Genomic DNA, 18355 nt, shown 5'->3' on the forward strand with positions numbered 1-18355 from the left:
AAGGCTTGGCAAGCTCTTCTGCTCGAACATATGGAAATTTTGTCTGTCAAAGTTTGCTTTCTTCACTTACTGCCTGCTAATACATTTTTATAACTGCCTCACCAGCCAATGTGATTTCATTACAGACTGCAATCCAAAACGACCAAAAAAAAAAAACAAAACCAAAAAAACCCCACATTTTTTTCTTGCAGTCAGGGGCTTGTGTGCTTTGTAGAAATCCCAACTCTACCCCAGGTGCTGCCTGCGGTGCTGCTGAGCTAAACCCAGCCTGCTGCCTCCCATGTCCTTGCCCGAGGACAGCGGCCGCGTTCCCAAAAGAGACCCAAAGAAAGGGGGAGCTGCACAGACTGCCAATAGAAACTGCTCTCCCTGCCTCCCAGGCACAGCTGCAACCCAAAATTCTCCCAAAAGAGCCAGGAATAGGATTTACAGTTTCAATTCTCAGACCACCAGAAGCCAAGGGGGTCTGAGAGAGGAGCCCTGAGCTCTCTTGGCCATTTACTGATGGGGATGAGGCCTTAACCTGGTGATTTGCTGCACATGCAGAGCCATCACCGTTACCAGAACAATTGTTCGAGGACAAAAACCAACGGCAGTGCTCAGATTAAACGGGGGATGGAAACTGTGCGGTGGGATGAAGCCTCAAGGACATACAGTGCTATGGCAGTGCCAGATCTGACTGGAGTGGTCTGGAAATAAAATCCCAAAATGTCAGCCCTGGTGCTTCTTCTCATTGCTAATGTCTTTCTGTGGAATTTGCCAGGAAGAACCGCAAAACTTTCCCCTCTCAAAAGGCCTTTCAGCAACGAGAGGACCGCCTGAATGGCAGCATTGTGAGCAGCCATAGCAGGGGTGCTTTGGGGTGGTGGCTCCACGCACTGCGCTGGGCTCCCACTGCACGGGCACGCCACAAATTGCAAAGGGGGCCACAGCTTGTGCTTTTGTTCCAAAATAATAAAAAAAAAGGAAGTAGTCCATCAAGCTTTCTCATTTCTCAAAAACTATCAAAGCTCTGAATTAGCCCCAGTGCTCAGTGACAGGGAGCACTGTTAGGGGAGCAATCAGAGAGAGGAATCTGGGGACATTTTGCAGGAATCCCCATATGTGATACAGCATTAAATGCATAGGGTAATACAGATTGGGGGATGCATTTACCCCCCCTCTCCCCTTAGCCATGCATCAGTGCCAGGCTGTCTGTAGGCACAGCCAACAGCATCCCAGCCCCAGGATGCCTCTGGAAGGAGGTGTGGGGCTGCAATGCTGCACGCTGTCTTTAGAGTAAAATTTATTGATTTGTATTTGTATTGCCCAAAAGTGAGGCTGCTCACAATTTGGGCCAACTCAGTGAAACAACTCCTCCATAATCCAACTGAAACACAGTTTGGGGCTCCAAAATTAAAGCACATGCTCTTCCAAAAAGGACAAAGGACAATTAGAGAATGTCGGGGGTGGGGGTGGGGGTGGAATGGACCTCTGTCATCAGTGTTTGCAGGACAGTGATGGGGGATGCATCTTTACAGCAAGGCTACACGAAGCGTGTATCTGGCAAACCAGACATCTACTCAGCCCAGAAAAACAACCCCAAAACTTTCCTCCAGTGGCACTTCACTGATCGTGGCACTGTTTTAGGAACAGCAAGGCAGCATCCAGCCAACCACTGCCAGACACAAGGCACAAGTACTTAGTTCATTACACATTTTTCTTCCCAATTTGGCCACGCCGACAAAGAAGACACTGCAGGAGAGCCCCACTCCAACATTTTCGCTTGCAAACCATTGAATCCAGCGGCAGCAACATGAGATCCCCCCCAGATCCCCCACAGAGGCCACGAGCCCCCAGCCCGCTCCTACCTCGCAGGTCCTGCTGTGCACGGGCACCGGCCATGCTCTGCCGCGGCATGCGGAGGGACGTCCGCAGGGGAGTGTGCCTCTGCTCGTCCAGGTATGCCAGGTCCTCCAGGTGGGCCGAGCTGGTGGCTGCACAAGAAAGCAAAGGACTACATCACACCCAGCTTTGAGATCCCATCTTCTGCCCCACTCATTTTTCCTTTTTTTAAGCCAAACATACCCAGTTATATCTACATTTAGTCAATGAAGCTGAGATAAGGCAAGTCTAATTTCCCATAGCTGGGAATAAAGAAGTGTTTTGGTAACGTTTTCTCATGCCCCATTGGGGTTTGCTCTGGTTTGGTCTCCTGTTGAGGTTCATAAACAAAAAAGACAAATGGAGATGCTTATGTTTGAGCTAAGCTCACCCAATCACAAAACTTACTCAATTGCACACGTGCAAACTTTGACAAAGATAGTCAGCATTTCCTACTACATAAAAGACGACTCAATAATGCATTTTATGCCACAGTCCAAAACCCTTCAATTATTTTAGAGCTACTTAGTTTGGATATTAGCATCTAGATGTTCATAAAGCCAGAATTAGTGGAGGAAAAATTAAACCTTCAACAGACCAGCAAAAACACACAAGTAAATGAGAAAAATGTTATCTGAACTAAAGAAGATGACTTTACTATTCCAAAGTTATTTGCTCATGTGAGAATTTAGTTTTCTGTACAATGTTAGATTAACCAGGCATAATTTATCAGTCTCTGCTGTAGGTGCCATCACTACATGAATAAGTACAGTTGGAAGAGAAATGACAGCTAGAAACTTTCTCTCTCCCTCTTGGAAACTGGCAGATAACACAGTGCAAGGGATTTTTTTCTTCCATTTTTCAGCCCAAGCACTGCAGACGGATCGTCCACCTGCCAGCTGGGCGCACACCTCCGGGTGGCCAGGCTGCTGCTGCAGGACACGGCTACAGGCTGCGACCCCCAGGGCATTACATGGAAACCCAATAAACGGGTGAGAAGCACTGGGTACAAACAAACTGATTTTGCAGGTATTTAGCTCCCAATCCCCTGGCCTCAAGCATGACCTCTCCTACGGCATTTCCTATCAAGATGTGACATTCACAGTGATCGTTTCACATATCTGTTTTTGACGTAACGCTTTTTCTCAATGACTACAAATATTTTCAAAATCAAATTTCAATATAGTAGAAAAGGGAATCTTGCAGATTGATGAGAAATGCCTCCGGACTGTAACAGAGGGGAACGTCTCACGTTACATTTGCCACCAAGCTGCATTAATCAGTACAAGAAACAGTAATTGCTTTTTTATACAGTGATACGTGATGACTGGAAGACAGGAGAAAACGTGATTTAAACAAAACAAAAAAACGTGATTTAAACAAAACAAAATCAGAACATTTGCACATGAATTTACCTACTATTCAGAAAGTGTTTTGCCATGTCACAGCACTTTTCAGCCAAGTAATTTACAGAATATTATAAAATGAAGGAATGAGAACTCCACTGCAAGGGAATACCATGCGCATTTATAACCAGAAAACTTAGAAATAAAAAAAGTCTTTGCAGATCAGCAGGTCTGTCCTTGTTCTGATAACCACTTCCAAAATTCCCAATAAACACTTACCAAAGGCAATCACTCTGCTCAGTATTCAGCTGTTCAGCACTCTGTATCTGATCCCTTTTATTTTTTTCTTTTTTGATAAGTTCATTATGGTTTTGTAGCAGAAAGAAGGTCTCAGTGGGAATAAGTGAACGATAAATGAAACAACTGCAACTTACATTTCATTCACTTTAGTATTTGGTCGCTTACCAGAACAGGATTATTATTTTAAATTGAAATAATTAATTGAATGACTTCTTCAAAGACTGCCTGTGAAGCTGATGTGAATTCTTTGCTGTGAAGTGAGTAAATATTTTGATACCGCTCTCTAGAGCAGTGCTCAGCACTGGACTTTGAATCCTTCCTCCTTGTCACACAGGATGCACCAACTGAACAAAACCGAAAGGCAGAATACTTCTAAGTGAAGAGAAGTATTTTTTCCACACAATCCCTAATTACCACGTGCCTATCTTTACAGGATCTTGCTGCATTCGAAAACTAAGATTGAGAGACTGTAACGGGGTAGAGAGAAGGGGCAGCGATTTTAAATGCTGTTCTTAAAATAATACTCTATTATTTGTAATTCTATTTATAGATTATAACTCATAACTTTACTTATAGATTTTAAGAACAAATAAAATAAAAGAGACAGACAGAGAGGACAAAAGGTAAACAACAGGAGTGATAAAAAACAAGGAGCTTAAGTATCAAAGTCTGGTTTTAGAAGTCCTTAGTGCCCTTTTACCCCTGTAAGGTTGATTAGATGCTCACCGTGGGGCAGCAATTGGAGCTGAAGCGCTGCATTTAGAAGATGTGGATTTGGAGCAGACACCAGCGACGTGCTGTAAGCACCGAACCCACCGCAAGCTGCTTGCAGGTTCAACCCCACTTGTACTAAGGCACCACAGGCCAGCAGAACATGTCTTTGGGATGAAAACGTGCCCTTTATGCCCACTTTTTGCGGTGTAAATGAGCCAGGGTGGCTATAGTGGAATAGCAGATACTACCACAGGAGCAAAAGGCAAACCCGAGGCAACCCCAAAGGCAAAATCTAGGTCAAGAGAGGTTCTCCTCCCCCTCTACTCTGCCCTGGTGAGACCACATCTGGAATATTGCATACAGTTCTGGGCCCCTCAGTTCAAGAAGGACAGGAAACTGCTTGAGAGAGTGCAGCGCAGAGCCACGAGGATGATTAAGGGAGTGGAGCACCGCCCTTATGAGGAAAGGCTGAGGGAGCTGGGTCTCTTTAGCTTGGAGGAGAGGAGACTGAGGGGTGACCTTTTTAATGTTTATAAATATGTAAAGGGTGACTGTCAGGAGGATGGAGCCAGGCTCTTCTCAGTGACACCCAATGATAGGACAAGGTGCAATGGGTGCAAGCTGGAACATAGGAGGTTCCGCTTAAATACGAGAAAAACTTTTTTACAGTGAGGGTGACAGAGCACTGGAACAGGCTGCCCAGGGTGGGTTGTGGAGTCTCCTTCTGTGGAGACATTCAAAACCCGCCTGGATGCGTTCCTGTGTGACCCGATCTAGGTGTTCCTGCTCCAGCAGGGGGATTGGACTAGAGGATCTTTCAATGTCCCTTCCAATCCCTGACATTCTGTGATTCTGTGAAACCCGACGTATCTTGAGGGTACTGTGACAGGGAGAAAACCCCAGCAGGCTGAGCTCGCCCGGGAGCAGCTCGGCCTTCATCTTCCACACCTTTGTGCGGCCTGTGCTATCGCAGGGCAGGGCCTGAGCACATAATCCTTCCTTTCCAAATACAAGGCCCTTTTCACTTCAGTCGCTTGTCAAACAAGACAAAAACCAGCTGGCCTGGACTCAGACTGACTTGTACATTTCGGATGTGCTGAAAAACCACACCGGGAACAACCCTGGTTGATCCTGAGAGAGCTGAGAAAGGGAATGCTCAGGCAAAGGAGACTTTTTTTTTATAAAAAATAATCAAAGTATGAATGCTTTTCTTTTATATTTGTAAATGACACTGTATTAAGCTTATGCAGACCATTACATTGAGTTAAGGATTATCATACTTCCCAGGCATATCTTCCATACTTGAATGGGAGTTATTAATGCTTTACACACGCAGCTCAGCAGTTTTGCTGCACCAAGGCTCCAGCACATACAATAAACAAACTTGCTGGCTGAAAGAACCACTGTTTCTTTGTGAAGGCATCAAGCTTTTCCTTTACCAAATTCTGCTAAACATTCTCATGAATTCAGTTCAAGTTACCCTGTTGAAGCTGCTCCTGTTCCTTGGGGACAGGCAAGAGAACGAAAAGAAAAGGGAAGAAAAATAAAACTACCCCCACTCGGAGGTGATGCGAGGGGATCGGAGCACCTGCAGTGAGCACAACTGTGCGTGTGCTTCACCACCAACTCCTTCTACTCTTACATACGTACGGACAGCAGCTGTCGAAGAACAGCACGTCCGCCCTCCAAATCCTGTATTCAGCCCTGTGCCAGTCCCATATTTGTTCTACCAAGTACAGAGCCATCAAGGATAGCCAGAAACACTCATCTTCCTGGTAATTTCATTTCTTTATACAAGATCATTCGATGTAGCAACACTGATAAAAGCTCCTTTTTCCATTTTATGTAATGACTTAAAACCAACAATCATTTTCTCTCCAATTATTCATCAACAACAACAAAAAAATCAACTTTTCCTTTGAAAATTCACATTTCTCCTCGAATAGAGAATCAGTGTTATAATATACAGAATCACAGAATCATCCAAATTGAAAGAGACCTCCAAGATCACCTAGTCCAACCTCTGACCTAACACTAACAAGTCCTCCACTAAGCTGGTTATTATATGGTTATTATGGTATATATATGGTATATATGGTATATACGGTATATACCATATCTATATATATGGTGTATATATATAGGTTATTAGCAATTATTTTTGACTTGCAGTCTCCAGGAAAACACCTTCATACAAGCCCATCTTGTGCACACTGAGAAAATCCTACACTACAAACATGCTGCATGGCTAAGAACTGAGACTTGCAATACTAACAGTATAGAGCCTCCTGCTAATTGTACAGGATTTTAAGTGCCAAATTGTTATTCTCAAGAGGCACATAACATATGCCTTACGCAATCTGTATTGCCCGAATTGTACTTGACTCACAACATTCTTAGGACCGGTTTTGGTTGACTGTTTCAGAAGTGTCAACTAGTGTCAGCTTCGTAACTCATGTGCAGTTTTAAATCATTAATTGTAGTGATCACCTAAAACTTCAAGAGAAGACTCTTGAGAGATGCACAGGTTGTCAAGCCCAGTTTTCCAAATGGTATCAGCTGCTCTAATCAAGCACAGCATCTCCCTGCTCGACACACTGCTTTCTGTAAAACAGACGCTAAAACCCAGCATTGCTATAGTTTTTACTTTGCCATATTGACAGTTTTAGTTTTTTTGTTGTTCTGAAAAGGCCGCTTTTAAGGGTTTTTTGTTGTTCGTCTTTTTTCTTTTTTTTCTTCCTCCTTTTTAAGTCCTCAATAATCGCTTTTAGCATAGCTTCAGATGAATGGAATTTGGTGATATTTCATCTCCTACATAAAAGCCACAGTTATTAGATAAAGAGCCAAGTGTCTCATACGCATCAGGCCCATCCTTTCCTTACAGCTTACTTCTGGGCTGTAGGATTTTCCTTCTTAAATATAGGAAATGGTTTTCAACATGAAGCCAGGTTTTTGGAGCCTGTATTAGGGACAACTGCTCCCCCCAGTTGTTAACGCAGAGCCTGACTTGGGAGACGGACGTCCCTTCACAGTGGTGTCTGGCCTCTGATCACACCAGCTAGCAGCTAAAAGGATGGTTAGCCATGTTGGGATTTGGACGGTTTCTGACGAACGTAACTGTGCCAGCACTTACTGACTTGTGTAATTAAAAAACTTTTTTAAGGCAAAGAACTGAAAATCTTTAAAAGTTGCATTAATTTTCTAGGATGTGGATCTTGGTTAGAAGACTTCAGGTCTATCCAGTCGTTCCTCATCCAGTAACTCTGGTCTATACAAACACGGTAGCCAGTCTTTTACTGTGAATCAGGAGGAGACCTTCTCCTGACTTCGCTCCACGTCAGGACACTGCTCCGAGGCGTTCCTGGTGCCCGAGTGGGCAGCAAGGAGCTTCTGCAGTGAGCAACAACTGCGCGCTTTTCAAGGCACTGCAATAGACAGTTGTTCCATCTCCTGGGGAGAACAGCATGCCAGCTGGCATTTTTTATTGTTTTATTTATCTAGGGAGTCTGCATTTCAGCCTCTATCCTGTCTGTGAAATGGCGATTAAGAGACAAGCGAAGCCCAGATGTTAAGTGGTGTGCGCTGCCAGAGAAGAGCACGGGGATGGCTAACCGCCTGATTTACTGCTGCTCCTACGAGGACTGGGGAGTTCCTCCTCGGCAGCCCAAGCCAGGCTCTTTCCTACCTTCATCATCATCATCCTCTACAGCCACATCTGAAGAGACTCGTACGCTACGAGCGGTGGCTAACGTGAAACACCACATCCATTTCGGGCTTTACCGTGGCTGATTCTTGTAACTGTCAGTGCAACCACCCTGCCGATGAACTGAGATTTATCCTTCTGATTTAGAACTGAGGAATAATTAAAGAGGCCTACGGCCAGAGAAACGAGAAGTCATTTTTCTAGAGAATATGCTTCAGTACATCAAAAAAATATGCAAGATAAAATGAGCTTATAAAATATAATATTAAACTCTTGAAAGCTTCCCCTCAGTGATGAGGTTTATTCCGTGCAATAAGACAGAGCGATTGCAGATACAAGGGACACAAGGGAGAAAAAAGTAAAAGTCCTCAAAATAACATTTGCGTACTGCTGATGCAATTCTTCCAAGGAAATGGCACACAACTAGTGGAAGACAATTCAGCTTCAATGAACTTTTTGACTAACAGACAGAAGGCAACCTGACTTGGAAGTTCTATTTGGCAGCCCAGATGCCCGGTGGGCTTTGGGGACTGGGTCTTTTGGGGGAAAAATGAAGAGTGGGAGGGAGCCGCTGCTCCCAGCTGAGTCAATGGACTCAGCTTGCTGTGGCTGATGTCAGAGTGTGCTGTTGCAAGGTAAGGTCCTCTCCATTTACCCCAAAATCAGTCTCCTTTCAGCTGTACTAATAAATTTGCTTCAGAATTAATGTCATCATTTTTGGCTAGATAACTGGCCTAAGCTTTCAAGAAACAGTCAAGCACAATTAGGACAACACAAAGTTTGGGGTTTTATCTGAGGCATCTTTGTTTCATCTCTCTCTTTGGAATGATTCATAGGAAGAGTTTTATCTAATTCAGAGAACACCAACCCAATAACGAAAGTGAAAAAAGAAAAAATATTTGCTGTACTGCAACACATTGCAGGGCTTGTGGAAAAGCAAGCACACTACAGCAGATCTAATTAGAGCTTCCTTTCCCTGTGTTGCAGCATGTTGCCTTTAACATCATACTTCTTTCTGAGTCATTTTGGTATCAATTCTTTCCCTTGGGTGGAGCAAGAGATATTCTTAAAAAGCTTCTGCTCTGCTTCTTCCCGAGCGTGGTCTCCCAGGGTCTTGCTGAGGTTTTGCAGACCCTCCGAGCATCATGCTCGCCCTGCTCATGAGACCTCTCCGTCCTCCTCCAGGGACAGCACAGAACAGAAGTAAACATGAATGTATTTCAATGTTAAGAAACGTTTAAGTCAGCTTTTATGACTTTCCCGTGCCCCTGGTTTGTGCTTTTCCCCTGCGTGGCGCAGGCAGGGCTGCTGTGCGCTCATGTCTCTGCCAGAAGCATCCCAAGAGGACCAGCTGCCAGACGCAGGATGCTTCCTGAGATAACCACTGCTCTCTGTGCTCTCACAGACCTCACTGAGAGGCGTTTATGCAAACCCTGCCCTCACCTTTAAAGATTAAATTCCTTATCCGTTAGAAAGTTTAAGCTAATAGCTAATAATGTATTTGCTGTTATTTTATATTCTCCGAGAGGAAAAAGAGAGGATCTAGTATTATAAAAGGTCATTTTAATTCTCTGTTAACATTGAAGCAGACCTTGTAAACCACGCGCAGGGTCTACATAACTCAAGATTTCATGTTTCATTTCATGGGTAATAGAAGCAGAATGAGACGCTCGTCGTGTACATGAGCTGCAAACGGTGCTGAGGCCTTTGTGTTCATTCAGAAACCTGAATGCCCAGCTCCAATGTCAAGTGTCTTCTGATGATTACTATGAGAAATGTTGGAAGCATATAAAATGAGTTATTGTGCTTATTTGCCCGGAAGAGGGTAGGAGGAAAATACAGTTGCAGCTTTCAATTTCTGGGAACAATAAAACAGCAAAGCCAATGGATTCACATGGCTCTGAACTGTAAAACTGAGTTTTAAAGAATTGTTGGAAGACCTGGGATTATTTTTATAGGTGTTTTTCTTGGATCCCAACCTCTGGATGCTTGCAGCCCTTTCCCATTTCCCACAGTATAACAGAGCACACAACCTCTGCAGATGGGCAAAGTGCTCCGCACCGTACAGAAGTAAAGAGCACTTTACAGAGCAGGTAAACACTGCAGAAAGAGGATTACAATCACTTCCTTGGCAATTTGCTGTTGCTGTCAGCACTCTGATCGCAAAGGATAACCAGATCAGCTTTCTATCCTTTGGCAATGAACAGGAATTTTTACATCTTATCACCCCTAACGTGCTCACTCGTTACCTTGAACTGGTTCTGTATGCAGCTCCACTCTTTGTTCCTTTCCCTTTCCTTCCTTTTAAAAAAAAAAAAAAACTTTTCTTTTTTTCTTTTTAGCTTTGAGATTTGGGGTTTCAATTAGAACTGGTGATTACTCGATTACGCTTTGTGAATGCCACACGGCTAGAAAAATTGCTGTTAATACTGGAAGAATGGAGGCAGGTTTCTTTGTACTGCAAGGTCACACTCTGGAGAGGTACTGATACCTCTAAAAACACTCCCTACAGTGCTTATGTAGGAAGTGAAGGGGCTTTCCCTAATTACAACGAAGAACATTTTTAATTGGCTTATTTTTTAACATTAATTTAATACAGCATAATACAATGTCAGCCAAACAAACAAAAATTATTTTAGTGGGTATGAGCCATATCATTGAGGTATTTGTTAGCAGCAAATAGGAATACCCAGCCTTTCTGGAGGCAGAGCTGGGTTTCTCTCCACATTTATCTGAGAATGGTGCAGGAAACCGATTTCAGGATCTGAGCTGCATTTTTAGCTCTGAGAAGACTTGGTGGAAGCAGAAGGCAGGGAACACTTGCCGGTGGCTGGACTGCACTGGCTGACGGTGCAGGGCTCTGGGGTATGGTGACAATAATTAAAACGTAACTAAGAGCTGTTAATGTCTGATATTAAGAGAAAAGAATCAGCAGCTCTGGTCCCTGAATTTCCTTAGCTTTTTTTCCCCCTGAGAGCATGGTATTAATGCTATGACTCTATGCTCACGTTTTGTTTCATTTTCTTCTAATGTATTAGTGGTATTTTAACTTGTAGCCAAGCTGCGAGCAACTTATTGTCTGTGAGTAGCGTGTGACCCCAAGCCCTTCAGCTCTCCCACTACTGAGCTCAGGACAATTTGCCCCCTCCCTTTCGCACCCCAGCTCTCCTTTCTCTTTCAATTAAGTCCTGTGAAATGCTGGCTGCCCAGCACAACAGCGGTGCCCTTCACAGCTGCTTCTGACTTCAAACCATAAAATTGCCCAGCAACTTTTATACTCCGTGCAGTAATTCACTAAGTATTGGTCACCATATGTGCCCCAACTGAGCTCACGCAAAGGAAGTACTCCCACTATTCCCACAACTTAAAAAAATCACATCCCATACACAACAACCCAGGGACTGGAGTGATTTACCAAGACCCAGAAGTGCTCTACCAAACCTCCCATCTCTACAAACATCCCGCTTTGGCATTTTAAGGTACTCCAGGGTTTTTCCAAGAGAAAGTGTTTGCAATAAATTGCTTTTAATTGCTTCTGAAGACGTATTATGCAACTAAGTGCAAGACTGGATCAATACATGTTGGGAGAACGGCTTCTATTTGTGAGCTGGAGGGATTCATACATGACACTGATTGCATTTGTAAGCCCGGCATAGAAATGAACATTTTTGTTCCGTTTTGGAAGATAAATAAGGAACATTTTAAGAAAACTGCAGAAAAAAGAAAAAAGCCACAAGGTGTAAGTGCTGCCGTGCAATGGAACAGACTGTTTGTGTATAAATAGACTGTTCAGCTGTGTTGCAAAACAACAACAAAGAAGAACAGTGTGTGTTAGCAAAGGTGTGGCTTCATCATTAGCTTAAAACGTGGAAAACCACCCTAAGGCAGGCTGCTCTCTGCCCCATCCACTGCCAGGTGCTCTGTCTTCTGCCCCCCACTAATGAACTCAAAATTAATGGCTCAAAATTAACGTGTGTGTTTTCTGGAGGGTTAACTTTGAGTCAGATTAGTCTGCAGCATCACCCGGCTGCACGATGTCAAGTGCTCGTGCTAGGAGGTGCAGCTTGCAGACAGAGCAGGTTGACTCTCTGGGCAATAAACTTAGAGGAAATAACACTTGGGCAGTCAATGCTAAAAGGTTAAGCCAAATCTTGTCCTCTTTTCCATAACTATTCCTACAACTGTTTATCCTGGGGTATGTGTGCTAGCTGATATACTAATAAAAGCACAAAGATACATAAGAAAAGGCTGTTCCCGAACCTTGCTAAACCGTTTTCTACCACGTTTTTCTATTTGCCTATAAACATACCAGGCAAGCCAACCTCTTCCAAAGTCACTGAAACCAGTATACCCAGGTATTTAAGTGTACGGTAACCAGCCCTGGTTTCTTCTGCAGGTGTCGATGATGTGTCACTTCTAAGAAGTGAACCCAAAGCCTAAGTAAGGAGGCTTTGCAAGTGGAGTTTCCTGCTTCTATTTTCTATCACCTCTTTCTAACCTGAAATCCCATGCATTTAGTCTTTCGGATGTAAGCACGTGGCACGTGTTGTTTAACCACCACGCTTAGGGGCTTTGTATTTTAGCATCTAAAAAACCTCATTTCTACATTGCTTTTAGGCCTTTGATTTTCCAAAGTGGGATTAAAAAGGAAATTTAATCTAGTTACGCAACACAGCCTGGGTGGACCAGCAATGCTATTTTAACCAACATTCTCCTGGGTCTTTGCAGCTCAGACTTTCTGGACTAATATTTCTAAGGAGACTCATGCAGGGACTACAAAAAGACAAAGGTTTCTCCATGTGTCTATATAGACAGGCATACAGACCATCTGAACATAATGCTTAACCCCCAAAAAGTTACCCAGGAAGAAAAAAACAGCAAAGCAAGGAAAAATAATTCCAGGCAAGAAGCTTTTCAGTAAAGCTTTAATATCTTTGATCCTATCTCTTGTTCCTGCTGTTACCAACTTGAGGGATGAACTTAGCAGATTGTTGAGACATTACCAAGCTATGTCACAGCATCATTTAAGAATCTTTCAAATAGTGGCTATGAAATTAAATGAAGAAAATTTTGACACTGTGCCAAAACAAAAAGCTCAGTCATTAGCAAATCCCAGATGCTGCAAAAGCTGAACTAGTGTATGCACACACGTGCTAATGCATGCGGGGCAAAGTCCCATCAAGAGATTGGATCCACAGCAACTTTTCTGCAGGAAACTTTTCATAATTCTCTTAACTCTGAAGTTCTTTTGATCATCAGAGAAGATCAGACATTTGATTTTTCTCACAAAGATTCCTTCAAAAGAGTATAAATGACTGTCCTGGAATTATGCAGTACTTTAAACCTGAGCATTTTATATTTATATTTGCGTTGTAATGATAGGAAAAAATTACTTTTTTTTTTTAATAAATATACTCTCCGCTAATCTTACAGTTGTACAATTTTGTAAAAATGACACCACAGATTGCTGAAATAACTGTTAAACTACATCAGAAGCAGTTTTTCCCACAGGAATTTTCCATGTAGAAGTAATAAGTCAAATGGACAGACAATTTTTGTCACACTTAATGACTACAGAAAGGAGATTCCTCTGTGGATAACGATAACATGAAAAAGGCTGTGGCATGTATATGCCGTGTCTCTAATTTCAACATGACATAAATGAAAAAATGTTTATTTCTTACCTGCTACGGAATTTGGCCGTGGCATAAGGTAAAGAGGAATAGACTGCACTGACTGGGACAAGACCGTCTCCAGGTTCCTTTCCGGGATCTTGTTCAAGCTGTAGGTTGAGGCCGTCATGTTCTCATCCACGCGATACAAGCAGGAGTCCATGCTGGACTTCTGGGACTGCCAGGGTTTCAGGTTTCCTCCAGATCCAAGCTCTTTACTGCTCTCCCCTCCATACTTCGTGCGTTCCACATTTTCTGAGTAGCTTGTCAAAGTAGCTTGAAGGAAGAAATTACAAACAAAATGACTAACAAAGAAAGAATTGCTTGCATACATGCTGCTATACACGAAGTTGTGCAACGCAAGCGCCAAAAATGATGCTCATCATATTTTCCACATGCACATAAATCAGAGATGGAATTTAGTTTAATGATACTACTTCTGCTTACTACTTCTAAAAGAACATTTAAGCTATAATGTCTTGGCTCATACTGTTAAAAGCCATTTATAATTATAAAGAGTATTAAAATTATGTACAATGTTGTATTAGAATACTCAATTCCAGAAAGACTAGAAATGATTAAGGAAGAAACTTTATCAGTGCTCCAAATATCTTTCAATTTGCATCACAGTTGCAACCTTTTCGGAGAATGCTTTCAGAAATTTATAAACGTAGGAATATAATTTATAAACACTGTAACAATGAAATATCACATACAAACCCACACCTGACTTGCACGAACAATTAATTTTTACGGATTTGTTCGGTTCAGAAAGTGAACTTGGTGTCTCGTTTGATTTACAGCCGTTTGTATCAAGCTTTAAATGTAATCCGTACATTTTCCCTCATACTGCTTGACTTGAAAGAGTAGGATTGTTGATATATTAACATATAACTCACTATCCTCTCACTTGCCACAACTGTGCAGATTCCTACTGCTACTCCAGACCCTGAAATACAACTCCATCCTGCCTATTCCTGAGCCCCAGGCGTGCTGTGCTTGTAGATGTCCTCGCTAATATTTATCTCATAAATCCACTGAAATACGTCATTTTCACTTAGCCATGGTAAATACCTCTCCAAGTCCAAATTCTCTGCTAATTTCTCTGCCATCTGTCCCTGGACACAGCAGCATCTCCTCTTGTTTGCAGCACAAACCCCACTGTTACACTTCATTAGGGGCAGCCTTCCTTGCCCGCACAACGGCTCAGTCCTGCAGCTGTGCTGCCTCATTGGCAACCAGCACCGTGTTTATTTTTGTCTTGATAAATGCAAACAGCAAATTACTCCCAAGATTCACATGCTTTTAGGCTAAAGCCTCGCCAAAGCTTTGCCCACTTTTTGAAGGTGAGCAGCCTCAAGAAGAGGCTCCAGGCAAAGAGCACCTAAAGGAGGCTGCTGTTTAATTGCACGTGGGCAAGGGTTCCTTTGTTTGTTTTTCCAACTTCATTCAGGAGCAGAGAACTACATATTTTAGTTGGTTGTTCACATGATGGGTACTGCCTGATGTTAGGCATCCGACTGGACTTGGAAATACCCCAACAAAGCTGCCCTGTCCCCTCTGACAAAACAGGCAGCTTCAGGCACTTAAAATCAGGGCTGACGCTGCTCTCCTTGCACAGGTGCCAAGCCGACTGTTCGGCTCTCTCCCCAGTGCAGAACCATTCATTTCAATATCCAAGGACCAATCTGGATTAATTATACATGTTAAATGTCACCATAACATGAACCAGAATTAAAGCTTTCATCTGAATTCACAAAATCACCAAAAACCCCACCAAGACCTGAAAGAAGTGCCTGTTCTGTGTCCCTCCCAACACGGCCTGTGCGGCTTCACCTTTATCTTTTGGACCTATTTATTTCTCAGGGTTGTGCTTCCCATCCATAAAGTGAGATCAATGTTTTTGTACCTCATCAAGGTTTCCAAAATTTAGCTGTTTGTAACATTTTTTAAAACTTAAAACCAACGCAGGTAACAGATAAGAACTGGTATCTTCATAAATGTTGGCATTTAAACACAGCGTGCTGTCAGGTGAACACATTTACACTGTAACGTGATAAAATAAGATAAAAACAAGAAGCAGATGTTCACAGATTTCTTTTGCTCCCTTAAATTGCTTAATATCAATACACAGATTTTTAACTGTTTCCCAGAAAAACTCCATTTCAAAAGTCTGGCTCTGAGGTGCTAAGCATACTGTGTTGTCCATTTACTGAAAAAAAAAATCCATTAATTTATACAACCCCAGTATATTTCTAATTAATCTTGGTAGAAACACGTCAGCAGCTGAAAGCAGTAATCTTCAAATACATTAAACTGAGGACAAAACAAAATAACCATGCATCAAAATAAGATTTCTCTTAATGAAGTGGCAAAAAAAAATGATAATAAACCCTGCTGGTCTCTTTTCTAATTGTCAATTTGTGCTCATTTTAAACATAATTTTCACTGTTTTACACTAAGGCTGTTTATGTGCAAACTCTTCATTGAATCAGGTATTTCGGATTGCTCTCTGCGGATCAATTTACCTTCTGAACAGCCCGGCATGATACAAGCACGGCTACACAGGCTGGAAGCAATTACTCTATGGACTTAATCTGTTCTATGAGCTATTTTAAACCAAAACAATTTTCATTTTATTTAAAAGGCAAAAGCGTGAGGCTATCTACAAGTCGGCAACATGAGCCAACATGCAGAGCACATCCCCTGGGAGAAGTAAAGCCTTACCAGCAGCACCCCAGAGCTGGGCTTAGCCCCGGCACCTGGAGCCCAGCAACCACCACCTCGCCACAGACATTCGAGCGAGCAACATTGAATCTCACAAAATTCACATTACGTGCACCAACTAAGGTTGGTGCGATAATCAGGGTCAAAAAGTGAGTCATGCTTAGGTATAAAAAAAAGTGCAAAGACTTTTTGGGTAGAAAGAACTTCATTTAAGTTCCAGACGGGATCAAGCCCATAAACACCTGCTGCCAGAAGAAAAGCTACGAATTATTATTATTTCTGCAGGTTTGCCATCTGCATACCCGAAAATTTCCAAAGGACAGAGCTGCGGAGGGGATTCTAGGACAGGAGCTGCCTTGAGACATTTGGGTGTGCGAGCAGGCATCTGCACAATCTCCTACATTTTCCTGCTGGGGATTAACTGTGCTCTGCAGGAATAAGCTCTTCGGACGGTTGCATGGGGAAAGAGGACCCACCCCTGGGCTGAATCCTGTCCAAATTCACAACAGGGCTGCTGCTGTGTCATTAATGTACCTGAACTCTACCTACATGTTAAAAATATTCTGCGCCTTAGAGCAGTGAAGCGTTGGGGAGAGGATGGGGCGAGACTGTCTGGCGAGGAACTGTGCACCACCACGACACCACTGGCCATATTTCTCAAGCAGATTTTGGTGTACAGAGCTATAAGGAAACCATCAGAACATTAGATTATACTGAAAACTGACTCTGATGTTGAAATTCTGGCTGATATTACTACTTCGGTTAGATTAAAGATCTAAATCACCAGCAAGTATTTAGCACTAATCCTTGGAGATTTCGTGGCTCTGTAATTCCTGACTACGGCACTAATCCAGCCGATGGGCTGCGAAAAGGAGGTCCTAACGGCGAAAGATCCCAACAGACCAAAACCTGACTTTGCATTGTTTAGATTGTGCCAATGCTAAAAGGGGCTGCAGGGACATTTATGGACTGACCCACCAGAAACCCAGTATTTGAAGTTTTCATCATTGGCAACGCTTCAGCTGTGCGGGACACATTCAGGGCTTTGAAGGATGAGAGATGTCACAGCCTGGGGACGAGGAGGGTCAGCGTCCCTGAGGGTGGCCCATAGCACCACAAAGTCAGAAATTAGAAAACTGGGAAATGACAATGCAGTTGTCACACTGATGGAGATGTCAGAATTAATCCTTTCTTAATGAAAGGGTTATAAAAGACCCAAACAGTCCTTCAGACACTGCTGGGAATTTTTTTATGGGAGGGATTCGTGCAGGGACAGAGCAGGACGGGGGCACCCATGGGAGCCGTGTGCTGAACAAGAGAGACCCGAGAGCCAGGGAGAAACGTCTGTGGTTCTCTACAGCACTCCAGTGATGGCACATGTAGATAAATATAGGTGCATATATATATATCATATCCCCAGTGAATCAGCCGGCGTGCAGTTCATGCCGTGTTTAATCTGAGGACAGAATTTGAGGCATGTGAAGCATCAGAGCGCCGCACCACTCATCAGTGACTAAAGCCCAGACAGACCCTCTCACTGCGGGATCAAGGCGCGGAGGCGCCCCTGTGCAGTCCCCGCCGCGCCTCTCGGGGGATTTGCCCTATCTCTGCCCGCAAGATTTCAACACCGCCCTCTGTAACAGCACCAATGGTATCGGCGAGAGCGGCGCTGCCTCGGCTTCTTTGAGGATGTGTGCTTTGATGCTGGGAAGGGAGACACTCCAGAGATGCACCAGCGGCCCATTTACAACCCTATCTTGCTTTTAGCATGCAAGACTCACACTTGCCTTTTACCTCAGCAGAGGATTTGATGCTTTGCCTGCATCAAGCTTTGAATTTCCAACCCTGACGTGGCTCCTTTCCTTTGGTGAAACATCTTGGTTAGAACTTTTTACCAACAGCATGTTTTAAAATATTTTTATTTCTTTGGGAAAGAGCAGAACTGCATCCAAGGTGCATCTAAGCATCCCAGACGTCACCGAAGCCAGTGCTACGCATTGCTAAGAAATATCATGTATTTACAGGACAGC

General features: G+C 43.3%; 1 protein-coding gene across 23 annotated transcripts in view; it reads right to left on the reverse strand.

The window, feature by feature from the left end:
* The window catches only part of TANC2 (tetratricopeptide repeat, ankyrin repeat and coiled-coil containing 2), a 283000-nt gene that overhangs the window by 78704 nt on the left and 185941 nt on the right, over positions 1-18355 (reverse strand). For all 23 annotated transcript variants that reach the window (XM_040536497.1, XM_040536498.1, XM_040536515.1 and 20 more), the window contains 2 exons: positions 13611-13874; positions 1851-1976 (listed from right to left, as the gene is read on the reverse strand). In XM_040536497.1, the coding sequence (XP_040392431.1) occupies positions 1851-1976; positions 13611-13874 (390 nt within the window). The remainder of the gene's footprint in view (positions 1-1850; positions 1977-13610; positions 13875-18355) is intronic.

Source organism: Cygnus olor, chromosome 25, assembly GCF_009769625.2.
Source record: "Cygnus olor isolate bCygOlo1 chromosome 25, bCygOlo1.pri.v2, whole genome shotgun sequence".
Taxonomy (NCBI): domain Eukaryota; kingdom Metazoa; phylum Chordata; class Aves; order Anseriformes; family Anatidae; genus Cygnus; species Cygnus olor.